This window comes from Aethalodelphis obliquidens, unplaced genomic scaffold, assembly GCF_003676395.1.
Source record: "Aethalodelphis obliquidens isolate GAN/ISIS:26980383/991018 unplaced genomic scaffold, ASM367639v1 scaffold6, whole genome shotgun sequence".
Lineage (NCBI taxonomy): Eukaryota > Metazoa > Chordata > Mammalia > Artiodactyla > Delphinidae > Aethalodelphis > Aethalodelphis obliquidens.
Window position 1 is genome coordinate 5078019 of NW_020837950.1, and position 22954 is coordinate 5100972.

Sequence of the window (22954 nt, forward strand, 5' to 3'; positions counted from 1 at the left end):
AGCAAAGTGCTAGTTGGATGAGTTAATCACTGAGCAGAATAGAGCAGTATTTGTTCTATGGTGTTCCCATTGTTGTTTGACCGCACTTATTTGATTAAAGTGAATGAGAAGGGATTGTCAACAAAAAATTAATCAGTTGATCTAAGAAAGAAATGGAAAATTCTATTCAAGCCAAATTTGAGGATTATAACCTGGGGAGAGAATCTCAGAAAGCTCTGAGAACTATTCTGCCCATTAGAAGTCAAGACACAGTTATGTAAGTTTCTTGAGGCAGAGGGCTGGACATCGTATGACGTATTATTGACAGTTTACATATTCCAGATCTAAGTGGCATCACAGTGGGTCACGTGACCCCTTACAAGATCAGGAAGGAATGCTATCTTTTTTTTTTTTTTTTTTTTTTTTTTGTGGTACGCGGGCCTCTCACTGTTGTGGCTTCTCGCATTGCGGAGCACAGGCTCCGGACGCACAGGTTCAGCAGCCATGGCTCACGGGCCCAGCCGCTCCGCGGCATGTGGAATCTTCCCGGACTGGGGCACGAACCCGTGTCCCCTGCATCGGCAGGCAGACTCTCAACCACTGCGCCACCAGGGAAGCCCCAGGAATGCTATCTTTAAGGAGTTGTCTTGTTGCTGCTAGGAGAATGTTGCTCTTTAGGGTTGAGCAGGTATTTCTGCTGATGGGGGGGTTTGGTGATGCATAATAGAGTTATACAATGCACAGTGCGGGGAGAGAGGAGGCCAAAGGGCAGAGAAGAATTTTTTGTTTAAATTTCTCTTGTCTTGCCATAAAAATATGACTTTTATTCCACAGGATTATCTATTGAATATGGTCAGGAACAGCCAATTATTGATGAAAGAGCTATGTGTGTTCAATCCAGTGACATGGTAAAAGCAGGTTTCTAGCCAGATTTGTGTTTTGTTTTGTTTTTGTTTTTGGCCGCAAGCGGCTTGTGGGATCTTACAGGACCTTAGTTCCCTGGCCAGGGATCCAACCCAGCACCCCCAGCAGTGGAAGCATGGAGTCCTAACCACTGGACCACCAGGGAAGTCCCCAGATATTTTTTTAGTCAATTGGGGTGTTTCTGCCTTGTGACTGACCATCAAGGATAAAGTGATAGACCAAAGACAAAATTCTTGGATTGGTTTCCCATGCTTAATTTTATTCTGAATATTAAGAATAAGACTGTTTAATTGCTTACCTGGAGGTACCTCTGAAAGAGGTACTGTGGTTAAAAGTTTGGGCTCTGGAGCCAGAATCCTGGCTTTCTGGATGACCAGCCAAATGCTGATGGACAGGTAACTTAAGGGACACCATTTGCAGTGCATTCTATGTGAATACTGCCTCTGGGAGTGATCTAGAATTGGGGTGTCTTGCATAGACCTTAGTCTCCTCCTCTGTAAAATGGAAATACTGATACCTTGATGGTAGGATTAGTTGAGTTAATGTCTGTAAAGCACAAAGTATAGAGTTGGGGTGGTCAGTGCTTAATTAAGCTACCTACTGCAGTTATTTATAGTGGCAAAAGGAAGGTATAGGAGTGATGTTGAAACAGTAGTCCATTCATCTCCAATATTATTCAGAAAAATATTCGATTGGAGTAGTCCCTGTTATACCAAGTTTACTTAAGGAACTTTAGTTTATTAGATCGCAAGAAATAACAAGACTGGCAAGGCGTCCTGGCCTCTGTATATATATTTTTTCTGTAGAAGCACAGTCCTTTGTAAAATGTATCCCACTGGATGGAGACATGAAGAAATAGATGTGTTTTTGTAAGAAGGGAATCTAGGTTCTTTGGATCGGAAGTAATTGACTTTTGGTCAGTCATTTCAGAATCCTTTATTGATGCCTGTGGTGCCAAGGGCTCTGTGCTAGGCAAGATGCTGTGTCTAAGCTTTTCTCACCTGTTCCATCTTTTGTCTTATTTCAGGTTGTGCATGATGCCAACACACTTTACATTTTTGCACCCAGTGCACAAAGCAGGGACCGGTGGGTGAAGAAGTTAAAAGAAGGTAAAACTCATATAATGAAATATTAATCTGTACATAATTTCAGAATATAACATTGTTGTCACTAAGAAAGAGATACGGCTAGTGTATCTTGCATTTATAATCTTTTAATCTACAATAAGTGTTTCTCCAAGAACGTTCTCTGTTACTGTAAGTGACACATGTTGAAGTTAACTTCCTTTTTTATAATCTGGTTCCTTCTAGTGGCATATACATAGTTTTTAAGAAGAACATGCTTTCATTTAATGTGTAATACATTTGGAGGTGACTAAGCACTGGGCTTTTATGGTAACAGGATTTGGTATTTTCTAAGAAATTGCCTATGTAGTCAACATTTGATGCGGATGAATTGACTTGTATGTAAAGTATATTAATCAGTGATTTGACCTGCATAATCCTCATTGCTTTTTCTGCAGAACAAAATGGTGGTGGGCTGACTTTTGTGTTTATCCATCACGGTGTAGCAGAGGTCACTTCTGTTACCAAGGGTGCCTCACCCTTTCACCTTGTGAAAGAGAACTCTATGGATTTTCTGAATGCTGGATTATATGTTATGAAGGTTTCCTCATAATAAACGTAGTATTTGAGAAAGAATGATCAACCGGAAACATTCTGTTATCTCTGTACATTTCACTCATCATTTAATGTGTCTATGAATTACAGAAATACAGAACAACAATAATATTATGATTAAATATCATCCTAAATTTTGGGCAGACGGAAGTTATCAGTGTTGCAGACAAACTGAAAAACTAGCGCCTGGATGTGAAAGATATAATCTGTTTGAAAGTAGTAAGTATTAATTTTATTCTGTAGTTATATTGTGCTCAGGATGTACATACTGTTGGTATTATTGGGAGAAAGTGACATGATTTTGATTTTGATGTTGGTTAAATATGGCCTTCACACTTTCTAGCATGGTGTAAACATAGTGTAGGTGTATTTTTGTAAGAATACTTTTATTTAGTGAGCAGTAGGACCATCTCATGGAATCAGAAGGTCTGTTTTTGGGAGTTTTTTTTTTTTTTTTTTTTTTTTTTTTTTTGGCGGTATGCGGGCCTCTCAGTGTTGTGGCCTCTCCCGTTGCAGAGCACAGGCTCAGGATGCACAGGCTTAGTGGCCATGGCTCACGGGCCCAGCCGCTCCGTGGCATGCGGGATCTTCCCGGACCGGGGCACGAACCCGCGTCCCCTGCATCGGCAGGCGGACTCTCAACCACTGCGCCACCAGGGAAGCCCTGTTTTGGGAGTTTCTATCACAATATGAAAGCCTACTAAAAATGACTCTGTTAAAACTGTGAGCCTAATGTAGCACCATCAGCAGCTTTTCTCTTCTCTTTTTTTTAAGCTTTACTGAGATATAATTAACAAAATTGTAACATACTTAAATTTTACAATGAGGTGACTGGATATACTTATCTATCCATTGGAAAGGGTTCCTCCCATTGAGTTAATAAACACATCCATCACCTTGCATGTTTACGTGTGTGTGTGTGTGTGTGTGTGTGTGTGAAAACATTTAAGTTCTACTCTCTTGGTAAACTTCAGTTATACACTACAGTGCTGTCAGCTATAGTCATCATGTTATACGTTAGATCCTCAGACCTTATTTATCTTTTTTTCTTGCTCTCTATATATTTTAATTGAGTTGTAATTAACATACCTTATTCATCTTATAACTGAAAGCTTGTACCCTTTTACTAGCATCTCTATTTCCTCCACCCCCCATCCCCTGGCAACCATTTTTCTACTCTCTATTTCTATGAGTTTGACTTTTTTTTTTTTTTTAAGCTTCCCCGTGTAAGTGATACCATGTGGCATTTGTCCTTCTTGGTCTGGCTTATTTCACTTACCATAATGCCCTCCAACTTTATCCATGTTGTCACAAATGATAGGATTTCCTTCTCTTTCCAAGGCTGAATAATATTCCATTCTCTCTCTCTATATGCCACATTTTCTTTATCTAGTCATCTGTTGATGGGTGCTTAGGTTGTTTCTATATCTTGGCTATCGTGAATAATGCTACTGTGAACATGGGAGTGCAGATATCTCTTTAAGGTATTGATTTTGTTTCTTTTGTGTATATACCCAGAAGTGGGATGGCTGGATCATATGGTAGTTGTATTTTTAATTTTGGGGGGAACCTCTATATTATTTTCCATAGTGGCTGCATCAGTTTACATTCCCACCAGCAGTGCACAAGCATCCCCTTTTCTCTACATCCTTACCAGCATTTGTTATCATGTGTGGTTTTTATAATTGCTATCCTAATATGTATAAGGTGGTATCTTATTGTGGTTTGACTTGCATTTCCCTAATGATTAGTTATGTCGAGCACCTTTTAAGGTACCTGTTGGCCATTTGTATGTCTTCTTTAAAAAAAAGTGTCTGGGGCTTCCCTGGTGGCGCAGTGGTTGAGAGTCCGCCTGCCGATGCAGGGGACATGGGTTCGTGCCCCGGTCCGGGAAGATCCCACATGCTGTGAAGCGGCTGGGCCCGTGAGCCATGACCGCTGAGCCTGCGCTTCCGGAGCCTGTGCTCCGCAACGGGAGAGGCCACAACAGTGAGAGGCCCGCATACCGCAAAAAAAAATAATAATAATAATAAAAAAAATTTAAAAAGTGTCTGTTTAGGTCCTTTGTCCACTTTTAAATGAGTTATTATTATTATTTGTTTTAACTATTGAGTTGTGTGCATTCCTTGTATATTTTGGATGTTAACCCCTTCTCAGATATGTGGGATGAAAATATTTTCTCCCCTTCTGTTGGCTGCCTTTTCATTTTGTTGATGGTTTCCTTTGCTGAGCAGAAGCTTTTTGGTTCTGATGTAGTCCCATTTGTTTACAGTGAACAAGGCATGGCCCCAATCCCTGTGGCATTTACAGTCTGTTCAAGAAGGCAGAAATACAAACCGGCTTTAACAGCATTTAAAAAAATCTGTTCTAAAATAGTATTACAAGCAAAATGCACCAGAGTGAGAGAGTCTGAGTGGACTTCTTGTTAGGGGTTCATTTTTACTTAAAACTATCAATCATTGGTAGATGGCATTTTGACCTGTTTTTGTCGTTGTCATTTTCAGGTATAAGAAAAGCACTACCTCGAGCACCAGCACCAGAAACAAAGAAGGTAAGCTGGTCTTTAACGTTCGGAAACATTTGCAGTTTATTAAGTATGTTTATGTTCATTCCTGTGATGCTGCTCCCTGCAAGGATCACATCGGAAATGGATAGACTATGGCTCACTTGATTTTTTTTTTTTTTTTTGGTGTCAAATAGTGTCAATTTAATTGTATCAGATATTACCATCTGGCATTCTGCCTGTATTTTGGCTTCGAGAATTATACAAGAGGCATGGGACTTTAAAGGAATATTTCAGTCTTAAGACCACAGTATTATGACGAAGGAGTGACTGTGAATAGTGGAGTATGGTAGAAAACACATGCACTTTGGACTCCCGAGGAGCCTTGATCCAGCATGAATCTGATATGAGTGACTTTGGGTGGGATACTTCAGCCATTGCTTCCTCAGCTGTAAAATGGAAGTTATATACTCTACGTCATGGGATTAGGATTAAGAATAAATGAGAATGCAGGTGAACTTATTTACAAAACAGAAACAGACTCACAGATGTAGAAAACAAACGTATGGTTACCAGAGGGGGAGGGGGATAAATTAGGAGTTTGGGATGAGCAGCTACAAACTACTATATATAAAACAGATAAACAACAAGGTCCTACTGTATAGCACAGGGAACTATATTCAATATCCCGTGATACACCCTAATGAAAAACAATATGTAAAAGAATATATACTGAATCACTTGGCCGTACATGAGAAACTCACACATTGTAAATCAACTATACTTCAATTAAAAAGAAATGAGAAACCGTATGCTAGCTAGGTACTAAGAGTGTGCCTTGCACACAGCAGGCACAAAGCAGTGCAGATTCCTTTGAGTGGGAGGAGACCTGACAGAAGTAGTTCTGCTTTTCCCCCCTGCAGGCCGTTAAATGGTGGGTCTGCCTTTAGTCCTCCTGGTTTCTACTCACGTTACCCTTGCCTCTCCCTGGAAAGCTAGTCCTGACACTGAGCAGAAGCCGTTTGATGTTTAAAGACAGCTTTTGCTCTTGTCCTAAATTCTGAAGCCCATGAGAGGTCCAGTAGCATCAATATCATCGAACTCATGGTGCGGGTTCACCAGGTTATCTAAAGCAGACTTTATACTGTGGGGACGTGCGCATTGCTTGGTGTTTTACTGCACACCCAGTTTCAAACAGAAGACTAAACTTTTATATGTTACCTCCTTTTCTTAGCGAAGGCCTCCCCCACCAATTCCACCTGAAGAAGAAGGTAATAGTGAAGAAATAGTTGTAGCCATGTATGATTTCCAAGCGACAGAAGCACATGATCTCAGATTAGAGAGAGGCCAGGAGTATATCATATTGGAAAAGAATGATGTTCATTGGTGGAAAGCAAGAGATAAATATGGGTAGGTATTCCCTCTCTGTGGATGATACACAGTGGGTGGCTGGGAGTGAAATACTGAGTGAGAAGAGGATAACCTGTAACTGTCATGTAATGAGGCTAGTTCAGCGGCCATAAATGAAAATATATCTTATTACTTTGCAGTAACACAATGTAGTCTTAGTAGTGACTCCATAAATATAAATGAATCAACCACTCCTTTCCAGAAATTAGAATCCATTACACGGGTCTCTTTCTCATCCATTATATGTCTAATTGGATTGTTTGCTCTTGGGGGAAATTACATTTTAGGTCCCTTCCCCCGCACCCCACCCCCAAGGTAAAGTAATCTTAGATTTGTCTAACAGAGAGAGAATGTGTGTGTGTGTGTGTGTGTGTGTGCGCGTGCGCGCGTGTGTGTGTGTGTGTCTTTCTGTCTATATGTATGTGCATATGCGTCTATGTCTAAAATACATACATTCAAGAAATTTAAAAACAAACATTATTTATACAAAATAATTTAGGATTTAAAGAGAATAGTCCTTTCAATCTTATTATTGGTAAATAATGGGTAAATGTGGATAAACGTAGGGGATGAGCCTTCGGCTTCATTAAGAAAGCTCTGCATCCTGAGCTTACCTCTGAAATATAATCCTGTTTATATTCTGAGTTCCTGTGGATAGGAAGAGGAGGACCTTTTTGTCCTGGTTAGAGCATGTCCTCCCTCCAAGTCTGCTTTCTCACCTCCTGTCCCACCCCCAGTTCTAGTTCTGTGTTCCTCAGGTCACTTCTGGAGAAGCAGTGGAAGCCTCTGGGTTGGGCAGGGTCCGTGTCTTCTGCTCACTTCTCAGCAGTGGTAGGTCTCCTGAGTGCTGGTTTGCTGTGCATTATTACCTTTTTGGAAACCTTTTAATCCAAGTTTACAAGAAGGTCATCACTGATTTTTTTTGCCAAACACTGTAGAATATTGAGTTTTATTTTTTATTATAGACATTTTCAGATATCCAAAAAGTACATCATAGTATAATGGAGCCTCTTGTCACTTGACTTCAGAAATTACCAACATTTGGCCAGTCTTGATTGTAAAATCTTCCCAACTGTTTTTTCTCAAGTATTTAAAACTAAATTCAAATCATCATGTCATTTCACCCCTAAGTCTAACGGCTAAAGATTTTTTTAAACAACTGCTGTGTCATTATCATACTTAATAATAAGTTAAAAAACATCATCTGTAGGCTTTCCTGCAACATTTTCAGGACTAGAAGAAGAGTACAAATAAAAGCCCAGATATCATATGTTTAAATATTTAGAAGTTATAAGTCAAGCTAACAAACTGGTAAATAAGATATAACTTATCCTCCAGCTTGACAAACATACCTTCAAAATGACAAGGAAGGCAAGGTTTGGATTGGAGTTCCATGCCAGAATGTGATAGTGCACAGAGAGCCAGCTCCCTGAGGTGTCTCCCTTCTCTCTTCCCTTCTGCCCTGGGCTCCATCTCACGTGTACCATGTAAATCTCCCAGCCGTACATCCAAACTCTGTCCACAAGGTTTGCAAAAGCCACCCCCCAACTTGGTCACTCCTTGGACCTGGGCTGGAGTGGGTGCACACAATCAGCATCATTTGCTTTTCAAAGGATGAAACTCATTGGGAAGGCCCATGTAGGGCTTGGTAGTGGGCAGAGAATTCTGGGACCCTAGTTACACAGATGATGGTCCAGAGGAGGGCTGAGGGATCATGGGCTTTAGCATCCTCTCGAAAGTGTGAGGTCAGAGCAAGGGCCCTCTGGCCCAGGTCTAAGGATAGTACCAACTCTGTAATTCTGGTTTCCCTTGATTAGCTCTAATCTGTATTTTACAGTTTAATCAAGGTTAAAACAAAGTCCACACATTGCATTTTGGCTGATAGGTCTCACGCCTTTCTTTTATTCTGTAACAATCCCTAGCCTTTTTTTTTCTCATTTTTGATTTATTGATAAAACCAGCTTATTTCTCTATGAAATGAGCCACAATCTAGATTAAGCTGTTTGCTTCCACATGGTGTCATTTAATATACATCTCTGTCCTGTATATCTGGTTGTTCCGCTTCTGATGATGCCAGGATTACTCATTGGTTCAGGTGTCAACATTATTCCTCTATCACAAAGTTCTTTATCAGTGTTTCACCTAATGATTTTGGCATCCATTGATGATTATTGCTTAGATCCATTAGGGATAGCAAAATGGTGATTTTTCTAATTCTGTCATTCCATCTGCATTTATTAAATCTCTAAAGAAGAACGACCTCATGAACCAGTTCATTTAGTTCATGCAGGAAAGGCAAGATACATTTTGGATTCTTATCTTTTACCAACTTTTCAGAAATAATGAGTTGATGACCAAGCTTCCTCTGTTGATAGCAATGGTAACCAATAATGTTTTGTGTTATTATAGATGCTTATATATTTGGTTTCAGTCTATTGCAGTCATTATTCTTTTTACTTGAATTGTCCCATCATGGGTCAGTGGTAGCTATTTTTGATTGGGGACGCTTTTAGTCTTTCTCAGCTACCCTGCTTTCTGAATAAAATAAAATAGCTCAAGTTCATCTTGTATTTTTCCTGGCCAAACCTGCAGTTTGCCATTTCCCCAAGGAGTTCTGGCTCCTTGTAGTAAGAAGCAATATTTAGAGACAACAGTTGGGGTGCTTGGATTCTAATGGCTCCTGGACTGGTGTTGCTTCTAGGTCTTTCTCAGTGCAACAGAGCTACATGTATGCACTGGTACGTGTGTGTGTGTGTGTGTGTGTGTTATGAGTTCTTACTAATAGTTCAAATTCAAATTTAAGATTACGAGGTTTTTACTCAACTTAGAAATTTTATACATGTATCTCTTTTATGCTGAAATTCTTGGCTCTAACCAAGATTTTACCTGATATGATCGCTCCTTAAACTGTAATGTGCATAGGAGATAGGAGTCATCTGGGGTAAAATCATAGATTCCGTAGGCCCACATAGGCCTTCTCAGTTCAGATCTCTTGGGGTATGACCCAGGAATTTGCTTTTTTGTTTTTGTTTTTGTTGTGCACCACGCGGCTTGCAGGATCTCAGTTCCCTGACCAGGGATCGAACCCGCACCCAGTGCATTGGAATCACAGAGCCTTAACCACTGGATCGCCAGGGAAGTCCCAGAATTTGCCTTTTTAACAAGTGACCTGATGATACTGATGTAGATGTCAGGCATGACCCTCTGTGAAACAATGCACTACACAGACTGTTGAGGTATTGGAGTGATGGGTGTTTTTATCCAACACTTCAACTTTTCTGAAGTAGTGGTTTCGTTAAAACATCCCAAGAAATTGTGAATTCAAAAGAAGCATCATGGAATATTAGGAAGGGCTCTGAAACTAGTCACAAGTTCAGAATTCAACGTATGGCCCTGTTGCTGGCTAGCTTTGAGACCTTGAGAAAGTCTCTCAACCTTTCTAAGCCTTAGTTTCCCCACCAAAAAGTGGGTACAATAATGCCTGCCTACCTCAGAATTTTTGTAAGGATCAAATGAGGAAGTCCTTTGTAAAGCATCAAATACTGTAGCTATATTTACTTACTGGGGGTCAGCTAGTCTTTCTTATAAGCTTTAGGCAGTTTTATACTTTATTCCGGAAAGGCAGTAATTTTTCTTTTAGTACTCTCTCAGTAAAATAATTTCAGTTTATCTAAAGTATTTTTCTTATTTCTAGGAGTGAAGGATATATCCCAAGTAATTACGTGACAGGAAAGAAATCAAACAACTTAGATCAGTATGAGTAAGTAAAAGATTATTTTGTGAATGTGGAGGACTAGAAAATGTTTTTATTTTCCTACTTATGTAAGACATTTTGGAGATTAATGGTTATCTTTCATTATCTTTAGAAGGATGCACTAACTTAACTCAGTTGTCTAGGATGGTAAATAGACGTTGTGAGAATTAGTTTCTATAATACACTTTACCTGAAGGTACTATGTGTGAATAGAATTACAGAAGTGAATATAATTGAATTGATTTTAAACGAATCATAGCTTTAGCTGACTTTGAAATACAGCTCATTGTTCATTCATTCAAGAAATCAAAATACAGTTTCCCCGAGTGGCCTTTAAAAAAACATTTGATTGTTTCTTTTTTCTAATTATAATAACAATATGTGATTATTGTTTTAAAATTCTTTGAAAATATGAAAAATGTTAGTAAGAGAAATTATTCAGAAATCAACTAAAGTTGACCTCTGTCAACATTCATATATTTCCTTTCAATCTTTAGAATCATGCTGTATATACTGTTTTACATCCTGTTTAATTCACTTAATAGTATGAGTGTGAGTATTTCCTCATGCCATTAAATGTACTTCGAAAACATTTTAATAATTGCATTATATTTCATTCAGTCGTGAATTCTTCAAATGTTTACTGAGACCTTAGTGTGTATCAGGCACTGTGTGAGGCCTTAAGGAGTACAACCAGACATACAGCACATGGATGTGCAATAATTTATATAATCATTTCCTCATTTGTGTGGCATTATGTTGTTTAGGCATCTTTACTATGTAAAAATACTGGGATACCTCTTCCTGCTTATTGTCTTAAACTAGATCTCTAAAAATCTACATACTGAGCTAAAAGCTAGTTATGAACGTCTTAAGACTCCTAATCATGCTGTCAGATTACTTTTCAGAGAAACAATGGGCTGCTGTTTATATGCTCACTAGCAGTGCATGGCCAGGTTTTAGTGAGAGGCTCATATATACCAAATATATATGAGCCTTTTGTGGTCATTCTGAGGTGGTATACTGATGCTTCATTCACTTGTTTAAAAACAACACTGTCAAAAAAAAAACAACAACACTGTCACCACCACCACCACCAACACCAAGCTGTTTCCTCTGTCCATGTTACTTCCTGTAATGTGAGTGTACCTTAAAAGTCTAGAAAAGGATTAACAGATTCAAAAGTCCTAGCACTCGGTGGTGTGACCCCTCAAAGTTGTTTTAGAAGTAGGTAAGGGTATGAAAAGCATGTAACTAAAAAAAAAAAAAAAAGTTGTTTTAGAAGTAGGTAAGGGTATAAAAAGCATGTACCTAAAATAGTGGTTTTGTTCTTGAAGAAATTTTAGGAAAATAGAGTAAATCCTTAGAATTAGGGAAGATGCTAAAAGGTAAAAACTTGGACCTGATTTTAAAGGGATCTGACCGAGAAGTAACTGGTGATTTCAGGAGGGATGTGCTTGGAAACCAGATAATCCTTATCTAAATGGGAGAACTCCCCTTATGACTCATGGGATTACAAATAAGGGTTTTAGGAAGTTTATGATTCACTGCCATGCCATTTTTGGGTGCCTGACTCCACCTCGGCATGACCGAGTGAACTTGCCGTGGGAGTCCCCTCAGCCAGCTGCCCAGGGACTGGGGATTCCATGTGGCGAGGTGCCAGCCCTGACTGGCTGAGAAAGGAAAAACCTGTTCTCGGTGCTGACAGTCACTCCTGCTGTCTTTCCACTCCACTGTTTGTGTTACATTTTGCTAAAGCCCATCCTGTAACACGTCTTAAATGTCTCCAGGGTTAAAAAGCCTTTTGCCAGCTGCTGAATCAAGAGCCCTTCTGCTGTTTGTTTGTGGGCAGGAGGCATCCGGGCAATAACTGTCCACTGGGCTGGGCTCAGGACTGGCAGCCTGCCGCTCCCAGGGCCATCAGTACCCTAGTTCCCACCCCCTCACCCAGGTCCCGGCGGGGGGAAGACAGGACCATCGGAAGTGCTGCAGGAAAGAAACTGGGCTCGTTGTGGTCAGTAAGATGTTCTTGATGGAAGTATGCTAGAGGAGGAAGGTGACAGGAATGCAAGGACCCTTAGAACAGGAAAAGTCTAGGACAAGGCTTTGCGTGGGTGATCCAGGAGGCAAGGGCCAAAGTGAGAACCGGCAAAGATTATATAGCTCGTTGGTTGGTTGTTTTCAATTTTTTGTTAGTTTATACCTGTTGCCTCCATTTTCTAATTTACCCAAGCCACCCTCTCCAAGAAGCTTGGCCAGGATCCATCCTTTCCAGAAGGTTGTCCCCAAAGCTGCTTTCCCCTCTATTCAGACAGCACTATGAAGTCCTGTCCCTCTGGAGTGTTTGAAGTGACTAGCCAATCTGAAACCCTCATTCCCATTAGGGTTTTGATATCTAAGAATGGAATGACAAGTTACTTACAAATCCTGGGTATTCTTTCTAGAAGTATATAGTTCCTTCGTCAGGGGACGCTAACTAACCTCCAACAGGCATTTCTGGGCCGGGCTCGTGGGCGACGCACGCGGGCTGGCATCTCGGCGGCAGCTCTCTGGCTCACCACGTGTGCATCGTTCTTCCCGACAGGATGCGTTCAGCAGAGCCACTCTTGTCTTTCCCTCCTTGCCTGGTGATAGGTATCATGGAAGAGGAAGAGAAGCCACAAAGAACCGTTAGGAAATACTCACCACGAGATGAGTCATTTTTTTTTTTTTTTTTTTTGCGGTACGCGGGCCTCTCACTGTCGTGGCCTCTCCCGTTGCGGAGCACGGGCTCCGGACGCGCAGGCTCAGCAGCCATGGCTCACGGGCGCAGCCGCTCCGCGGCATGTGGGATCTTCCCAGACCGGGGCACGAACATGTGTCCCCTGCATCGGCAGGCGGACTCTCAGCCACTGCGCCACCAGGGAAGCCCGAGGACTCATCTTTTGATTTGTACATCACTCCTTCCTCCTTTCCTTCCTTCAACGTACCCTTCAGGGTCTGAGTTTATATCCTAGGGAGGAAAACATCCTTTCTGGGGAAACTGCAAATACCATACAAATGACCACTTAGAATAGGATTTGTGCTGTGGATTTTTTTTTCTTTCCTTATTTCTTTTATCCCTTCCCAGGAGCTTGAATATACCAAGTGAGGAAAGGACCTTTTTCTTTCTCTGAGTATCTTATATCGAATTTCTCTTGAGAGCCACAATCTAGCTTTACTGATTTCTTGCATCTGAACGTGAGCCTGAGCCTCCATCACTTACTCTCACTGTGAAGATGTGGGCTTGGATCTCCTGTGATTAATAAAGAGAACTTTTTGTTTTCAATCTTTCAGGTCCTGCTGGTTTATAATGCATAATGAGAGCTGCAGCTACCTTTTCTAATTAACTTTTATGGTTGTTTTTGGGATCCTGACAAATATTTCTCCTATCAGTGGGAAAGCTTTAGGGACAGAATCCATTCTGTTCTCATTTATTTTATCCCTCAGTTGCGTTCAGAAATTGATCAGAATTTAAATTTGTAATTTTGTTGAACTTGGTCTCAGTTCATAAAGTGGGGTCCACAACAATGAGATCTTAATACCCACAATTCTGAGGCCTGGTTAATCACTTCAGGCTCCAAATAAAATAACAGTTTTTGGCTTGTGTTGAGATTGTAATTTGTGTTTGTCCCCTCCAACTGCATGAAAGAATCCAGACCAAAAATGATCTTGTATTTTTTTCTTTGTATTTTTCCCTTCCTCAGTCAGGGAAGGCCTTTGTATTCGCTTGTCTCGGGGTGTTTGCTGGGCCAAAAGCAGGTGCTGTTTCTTTTATAAAAGGCTGAGGCAGTGGTGGAAACTTCACGGGTTTAGAGGGGCCAAGCTGATTTCATAACATTGGAATCCTTGGGAAATAGGACTGGATGGAGGATTCTCTGCCCACTAAAGTCCATCTAGAACAAACAACACAACACAACACAAAAATCCAAGTTTAAAGCTGACAGTCTGAGTTCATCTTCTTTGGCCAACTTGCTCATAATCCCCTGGAGAGCATGGGCTAGGGGAAGCAGGGAGAGGGGAGTACCTCTGAGGATGAGGTGGGAGATGGCAGTATCCATCTTTCCTTAGGAAAGATTTCTCAAAGGTTAAGCAGGGGCACTGATATGCAGGGGCTTGGCACAGAGTGGTGGCAGGGCAGGTGCCACTGCTTGGCCCTGGTGGGATTCCTACAGTAGACCTTCGGAGGGCTGCCAGGGGTCGGGGCTGTGCTGGAACCAGAAAGTCTGGAAGACCCAGGAGGCCTGCTCTTCTGTTTTGCTCTGTTTCTTTCAATACTTGGGACCTTCGTGAAATTTGCGGGGGAGGCTTCATGATGATTGGAGATGAAATCTCCTGCCTGTTGGGGGCTTGGGATTAGATTTAATTGGAATCCAAGACAATAACGTGGTGACATTTCCTGCGTATTTGAGTCAGTGGGGTAAAATTCATTCTTGCTATTATTATAGTAGTTAAAACTTGGAAATGATTTTTATGTTAAATAATGAAGAGTCGCTTAAATAAATGATGGTGCATCCAGACCGTGATGCACAGGACTACATTGCTTTGCAAAGATGTGTATCGTGTACCGTTATATGAAAGATTCAGGTTCTGATAGAGCAAGTGTAGCTTGACCTCACTTTAATACAGCAAATAAGAATGTTGGCATACCTATGTGTCTTCATAAAAATATAGGTAGAAAAAGTCTGCATGTATGTGTATCCAAATGTTTACTAGTGGTTGTCTATATTATTGAGATCATGAATGAGGCCTTGTTCTTATTTATTGTTTGTTATTGATGAGTAATATTATCAATACCTTGCTAATCCTAAAAAGAAAAAAGAACAATTTTAAAAACCTGAGGCCTTAAACATACCTTTTTCTCTTCAGATGGTATTGCAGAAATATGAATAGAAGCAAAGCAGAGCAACTCCTTAGAAGTGAAGTAAGTGTTTGTACTTGTCTTGTGGGTTTGGTTTCAGCACAAAATCAATGGTAACGAATCCCTGATGAGTAATTCCACCTACCTCTGTTTCTAAAGCCCAAAAAATACTATGGCATAAGTACAAGTTTTGGTTTTTTGAAATCATTTAAAAGTGAAGACTGCTCTGTTAGTTTCCTGGGGCTGCTGTAACAAAGTACCACAGACTGAGTGGCTTAAACAGCACAAGTTTGTTGTTTCATGGACCTAGAGGTTAGAAGCCTGCAGTCCAGATGTCAGTGGGCGTGGCTCCTTCTGGGGGCTGTGAGGGAGGGATCTGTCCCAGGCCCCTCTCCTTTTCTCCCCATGGTTCTTCCCTCTATGCATGCCTGGCTCTGTGTCCAAATTTCCCTTTTATAAGGACTCCAGTCATATAGGATGAGCCCCCCACCCCACCCCATGACCTCATTTTCACTTGATTCCCTCTGTAAATCTCCACAGAAGGTCACATTCTGAAGTACCAGGGGTTAGAACTCCAGAGTATGTTTTTTGAGGGGGAAAGAATTAAACTGATAACAATAGGTAATAGCTATACATGGGCAACATTTCTTTACTGTTTCTTACTGATTTATCATTTGCTACCTTGATATTAGTACTTGACATGTGTTTTTCCTTTTTGCTTGAAGTTCTTTGTTTTAAAATAGTTTACATCAGTGTTACGTGCTATCTTTTATAAATTAAGTTTTAATACAATATATAGTTGCCTTAAGAAATGTGCTAAAATTCTTACACTTTACAAAGAAATAAAGTGGAAGGATGAAATCTACTATAGAGGAAACTAAGTGGACTTAATGAGGAGACAACCTGAGTCTAGCTGTGACTTTTCTAGTGTTTTTTGCATCTGTAAGACAGAGAGGTTGGATTAGAAGATGACCTCTGCAGTTCTCTGCATTTATGATCTAGTTATTCTATTTAGTAATTGCTCCCAGTCTTTTTTTTTTTATGTCTTTATTGGAGTATAATTGCTTTACAATGGTGTGTTAGTTTCCGCTTTACAACAAAGTGAATCAGTTATACATATACATATGTTCCCATATCTCTTCCCTCTTGCGTCTCCCTCCCTCCCACCCTCCCTATCCCACCCCTCTAGGTGGTCACAAAGCACCGAGCTGATCTCCCTGTGCTATGTGGCTGCTTCCCACTAGCTATCTACATTACGTTTGGTAGTGTATATATGTCCATGCCTCTCTCTCTCGCTTTGTCACAGCTTACCCTTCCCCCTCCCCATATCCTCAAGTCCATTCTCTAGTAGGTCTGTGTCTTTATTCCCGTCTTACCCCTAGGTTCTTCATGATATTTTTTTTTCTTAGATTCCATATATATGTGTTAGCATACGGTATTTGTCTTTCTCTTTCTGACTTACTTCACTCTGTATGACAGACTCTAGGTCCATCCACCTCACTACAAATAACTCAATTTCATTTCTTTTTATGGCTGAGTAATATTCCATTGTATATATGTGCCACATCTTCTTTATCCATTCATCCGGTGATGGACACTTAGGTTGCTTCCGTGTCCTGGCTATTGTAAATAGAGCTGCAATGAACATTGTGGTACATGACTCTTTTTGAATTATGGTTTTCTCAGGGTATATGCCCAGTTTTCTCAGGGTATAACTTCTTTCTGTAGTTTATGTTACGAGAGCAATAGCAGGTGACTTTGCTTGCTTCAGATGACACGTCACTGCCCCTCCCTGCCCCTCTCCCTCTACAGGATTTTTACACGCCTCCCTGGTGACCTCACAATGAGAGGCAGCTCTAGGGAAGTGGGTAGCTAGAAGGCCTGGGGTCCAAATCCTGGCTCTGCTACTTACTAGCTGTTTGAGTTGGGGCAAATGTCCAACTTTTCTGTGCCCCATTTCCTTACCTGTAAAGTAAACAGGCAAGGAGGTAACAATAGTACCTGCCTCATAGGACTGTTTTGAGGACTGAGTAGATCCACATATTAGAACATGTTAAAACAGAGTAAGTGTTCAATAACCATGTTTTATTGATCGATTAACTGTTATCATTGTCCCTAATTGTTCTTATCAGATTTATTTGTGGGCCTTTATTTCATTCCATTGTCTTTCCTAGGAATAAGAAGAAAATTTATTTTGTTCTGTTAAACACACTTTCATTTTAAAGCAATTTCAGTGCTAGAGATTGACTGTGGCATTCATGGTGGAGAGGTATTTGAGGTCCCTAGCTTCTGTTTCTTGCTCTTAGGCTAAGAACCTGATGAGGATTTAGCCTTTGGGCATTCAGCGTGTTGCTGCCTTTTGGGTTTCTCTGCTTAAGTTGCTTGTGCCTCTGTCTCTCCTTTCATAAAGAGTGATATTTAACATCGATTTCCAGGGGAACTGAGGATTTAAAAAAAAATCTTCCTGTAAAGAGCACTGAGGTATTTACAGGAAAAATGCTGTGTGGATAGAAGATGATATTGAGTTGGGATTCAAGCCTTATAGCAAATATGAAAAATGTATGAAATGAAACCCAGTCATTAAGAAATACATTTTTCAGTAACTGTTTCCCCACATGTCCAGGACATAAGGGAATTGCAAAATTTTGTCTGTTGGTTCTGGAAGGGCCCTGAGAGATTGTCTTGTTGAGATGTCTCGTACTAGTGTGTGTGAGGAGTTGTGATTGTGGGGAATTAGGAGTGTGCTTTCTTTAACTAATCTCACGGTTCAGCAATGTGAAGTGGAAGGTCACATGGATGGGAGACGGTCACGTGGATGACTTACCTGTTGGTAAGTTGCGCTTCTCCAAAGCAGATTTTCTCGGCAGAGGATAATAATCATAAAATTATAAGATTGGGCTCTTGGATCTTCTCTGTGGCATTGGTATTATTGGATTGAAAAAAATTTTCTTCTTGGATTTTAGGATAAAGAAGGTGGTTTTATGGTAAGAGATTCCAGTCAACCAGGCATGTACACAGTCTCCCTTTATACAAAGTTTGGAGGGTAAGTAATCTCTCTCTCTCTCTCTCTCTCTGCTTAAAATCAGAGTTTTTATATGAAGTTCTTATATAGTGTATATGGATTCCTAATTTTCAGAAAATAAGCTACAATTGAGCATTAAAAAAATCTGAACTTGATTTCTAAAGTCTATACCATTTTTATATTCATATCTAGTAATTTTCCTCATTTTCCATATATATATTTGTTCTGAATGACTACAGAAACTTTAGCAACATTCCACAGATAATTACTTTGCACTGTGCTAGGTACTAAGGATACCACACTGAGCCAAGTAGACACAGACCCAGCCCTCCAGTAGCTTAGCGAGGGCTTCTTTCAGACAGGCAAACAGGCAGTGATGGTATATGTGAGTGACTGCTATGCAGGGAGGGCAGCGTGTGTGTGTGTGTGTGTGTTTGTGTGTCGGGGTGGGGGTGGGTGGTACTTAGCCCAGACACATCTGAGTTAGGCATTAACGTTGTCTACTGACATCCAGTGTGAGACCTGACGGGTGAGGCAGGCAAAAGTTGGAGAGAGGGAAATGTGTTTCTGACACAGGAAATTGCCTGGACCTGGAAGTGAGTGAGCACTTGGTGAGCTGACAACAGTGTATTGTAGCTGGATTGTAGAATGGGAGGGGCAGGGGGAAGGGAGGAGAGAGAAGCCAGAGAGGTAGAAGTGGAAGACACATCATGTCCATGTCAAGGAGTTTGAACTTTATGTTCACAGCGGCAGGAGTTCTCTGGAAAGGATTTTCAGCAAGAGATGACTCTGGAAGATCTAAGATACCTAAAATAGAATGTGTACATGATTTGTACGTCTAGTTTATTAACTTTTAGAGGTCTTCTGGACATTTGCAACACCAACAGCAGGGACAAAAAGCAGTATCCAGCTAATAGCTATTTTAAGACTTTTAATTGTTGGTAAATGGAGTTTTGGTAAATGTTCTCTTTCACGATCTCACGCAAGGGACCAAGTATCAGTTATCAGTGACCACTTTATAACTTCCATCCGTTAATTTGAAAGGTGAAGCTAAGAAGAACATGGGGAAAAATAAAATTTGTGTAGAGAATAGAGGGGGCCATATGTAGGGACCCTGGTAGAAAACACCTTAAGGGTGAAGTTACATTATTCCAACTTGGTTCTAACACATTCTGATTTTTGTTACAGAGAAGGTTCATCAGGTTTCAGGCATTATCATATAAAGGAGACAATGACATCTCCAAAGAAGTATTATCTGGCAGAAAAACATGCTTTTGGTTCAATTCCTGAGATTATTGAATATCATAAGCACAATGCAGCAGGTAAGTGAGCTGTTAAAACCTATTTCAAATATAAAGTAGTGATTAAAATGATTAGACATGGTGATGAATTCTGATTCATAAAGGTTAATTCATAAACCTTGAGCAGGTTTATGTTGTAGTTAATTGTAGAAAGTGATTGATTTAAAATTACTGCATATTAAGGAAATGATATATACAAAGAGAAATCAGAAATAATAACTCAAAAGAAGCCCCGTCTTGACCTTAAAACACAAGTTATCCTTATCGTGTGTGGCAAACGTTCACATCTGCCACATACAATACAAGGTCTACGTCCTTGGTACTGACAAAGGTTCTTTGCTTGACCCAACTTTAGTCAGGCTCCTGGACCATCTCCTGGGCCCATCTGTACACTTTCTTATAAAATCCACTTTTGGCAATAACCCTGCTAAGTCACTTTAACCAGAACCCCTTACCCTTGAGATTTGATGTCTAATCACCCTCAATAACTGGTCGGGTTCCTCGCCTTCCACCATCCCCCCGGGTAATGTCTGGGTACCCTGGCTTATTTCAGCAAGAATCTTGTTCGATTAGTTTGGCCAGAACCACTCTAAGCCCTCCCTGCATTGATGTTTCTTTTAGTAATTTTCCATCCACTGATTCCCCATCCTTCTCCTTGGCTGTGAGTTCTCATTTGTCCAGGTTGTGTTCAGAGTTGGGCCCATCTCTCTCCCCCACTTTAAAATCCCATTGCAGTGGTCCTTATACCTATCACAGTGGTCCTGAATAAAGCCTGCTGGACCATCTTTAAAAGCGTCATTGAATATTTTTTTTTCTTTAACAGTACCAAACTAAACTCCAATGTATGTCTATGTCGCAGCTATCACAGAAGCTGCCAGATGAGCAGCTTAGGTTTAGGTCTGTGTTAGAGGTTTCCAAAGACTAGCATAAGAATGTCCCAGACACGTCTTCCATCTTCCCAAATCTTTGCTACACTTCACCACCAGAGTGGGAATAAACCAAACATCAAAAACAAAACCAGAAACCACATTTGTGCCCTTGGAAGCTCCAGAGGATGAGATAGAAAGATTTCTAGCCTTTGACTTCAAAGATGTAACTGAGCAGGGGTTAGCCAAGTGTCCAGCCCAATCTATGGAAAATTAACTTTTGAAATTTTATCGAAGGCCTTTGCCAAGTCTGTTGCTATTTGTGACTCTCTTCACGTCTCTCAGATAATGATAGGAATGGTTATTGAGATATAATTTACACACCATAAAGTTCACCCACATGATGTGTACAACTCAGTGGTCTGTAAATTAGTATATTTGCAGAGTTGTGCCAACTATCACCATAATCTGAGGTCATTTTCAGCATCCTCCGTGCATTAGCAGTCACCCCTTAACCCCTTCCACCAGTCCTGCCCTAGGGACCCACTAATCTACTTTCTATCTCTATAGATTTGCCTATTCTGGACATTTCATGTAAATGGAATGATACCATATGCAGTCTGTTCTGACTAGCTTCTTTGAGCGTAATATTTTTGCCATTCCTCCATGTCGTAGCCTGTATAAGTACTCCACTCCTTTTTAACGATGAATAATAATCCATCGTGTGGATTTTGTTTATCCATTTTGTATCTCTCCTCAGTTGATGGACATTTGGGCTGTTTCCACCTTTTGGCCATTATGAGTAATGCTGCTGGAAACATCTGTGTACAAGTTTTTGCATGAACCATGTTTCATTTCTTTTGGGTACTAACCTAGGAATGGATTTGCTGGATCATGTAATAACTCTGTGTTTAACATTTGAGGAACTGATTTCATATCAATTTATCCCCTGAAGAACTTTTGCTTATCTTTTATTCTAGTCTTTTTCAGCATTCACATTCCCCTATTCCTTTCTTCTTGTTCTTGTGTGAATTGTTACGCTTCACCGTTATCTCAAGTCCCTTATTTCAGAAACATGTATTAAGTGCCTACTGCATGCCAGGAACTGTGCCGGACGGTAGGGATACTATGGGGAAACTAGATGGCTATTGATCTTGTCTCTCCCAGATCTTACCATCTGGTAGGGGAGACAAGAGAAGTACATAACAATATTAAATTACTATGAGATACGCTGTATTAGAAGAAATACATAGGGCTACAGGTGTTCATAGGAGAAATACCTGGGATTTCTTATTTAGTATTGTAAGCAACTTAAGTTAAAGGATTTAAGGTACCTCACCTATTTCCAGTAGTTGTGTTATTCCCAGTCGTTAATATTGTAGAGTCCAGTTTTTATGCTAAGATTACAAATGCTGTATTATGTCAGGTGCATCACTTTAATTTTAGTAGACTACTGTAATTCCATTTCATAATTCAAATCTCATACTGGAAAAGAACGTGAAATAATACTTGATAATAATTGTTGGAAACCTTTGAACATCCTTTAAAGTGTTTGCAAGACACCATGCTAGCATAGTGCCTGACAAACACTGCATTTAAAAAACAAATGTTGAATGAATAAAAACGTATATTTTAAAAATATGAAATTGTCGGCTCAGAGAGTAGTGGAACCAAGCAGGACCCTGTGGGGGCCTTCCTGGGTACAAAAGCTCCTCTGTGTTTCCCGTTTCTTGTTTGAAAAAAAAAAAAAAAAAGGCTTTAGTCTCCTAAGCCTTCCGCAAGCTCCAAAGAGCAGGCTGAAGCAGTTAATGATTAGTCACAGGACTCCTAGTTCCTCCTGAAGGGATGTAGATAACGATCTGATGCGTATCTTTGAGTCGCTCTGCAGAAGCTAAGACCCCCATCCAGGTGGAGGAGGGTGACTACATGCTGACCACAAGCAGGTAGACCCCAGGCTGGTTGGAACCAGAAGGTTGATGATTGAGATTCCTGAAACATCACCCTGTTACCTACCGTCAGCCAATCAGAAGAAGGTCCAGGAGCTGATCACTTGTCTTACTACCCTCTCCCCTAACAATGTCTTTAAAAACCCTTGTCGAAGGCCACTGGGGAGTTGGGGTCTTTTGAGTACAAGCCCCCCGTTCTCCTTGCTTGGCCCTGCAATAAACCTTTTTCTGCTCCAGACTCCGACATTTTGGTTTGTTTGGCCTCACTGCATCAGGCACACAGGCTTGGTTTTGACAACAGTAGGATCATCGTCCTTCCTGCCTTCCTTTAGTTTTTGCTAGCATATAGCAGAGGGCTATATATACACAAGGAAGATGAGCACTAAGTGAATAAATGAATGAATTTTGTAAGTGAGTTTCTAGTTTAGTGCTTTACCATGCAGAATGATTGAGTGAATTCAACTGTAATACTCTTTTTGATGTCTAGGACTTGTCACAAGGCTGCGGTACCCAGTTAGCACAAAGAATGCACCAACCACTGCAGGATTCAGCTACGGTAACTCCTTTTTTAGTTGCATGGCAAATTTTTCTTGAACCCGTTATGACAAGACCAGTTTAGATGTGTAGAATTCCACATAGCGGAACTGTTTTTATGTAAGTTTACCGTGTGAGATGTTAGATGATTACACTT

General features: G+C 40.5%; 1 protein-coding gene across 10 annotated transcripts in view; it reads left to right on the forward strand.

Annotated features, from left to right (window-relative positions):
• TEC (tec protein tyrosine kinase) overlaps positions 1 to 22954 on the forward strand; it is a 144829-nt gene that overhangs the window by 102649 nt on the left and 19226 nt on the right. For all 10 annotated transcript variants that reach the window (XR_003432130.1, XM_027103024.1, XM_027103026.1 and 7 more), the window contains 9 exons: positions 1931 to 2012; positions 2673 to 2801; positions 5087 to 5133; positions 6320 to 6495; positions 10190 to 10255; positions 15137 to 15191; positions 18092 to 18171; positions 19339 to 19472; positions 22751 to 22819. Coding sequence is in view for 9 of the 10 variants with exons in the window: in XM_027103024.1 (XP_026958825.1) it covers positions 1931 to 2012; positions 2673 to 2801; positions 5087 to 5133; positions 6320 to 6495; positions 10190 to 10255; positions 15137 to 15191; positions 18092 to 18171; positions 19339 to 19472; positions 22751 to 22819 (838 nt within the window). In the remaining variant the exon portion in view is untranslated. The remainder of the gene's footprint in view (positions 1 to 1930; positions 2013 to 2672; positions 2802 to 5086; positions 5134 to 6319; positions 6496 to 10189; positions 10256 to 15136; positions 15192 to 18091; positions 18172 to 19338; positions 19473 to 22750; positions 22820 to 22954) is intronic.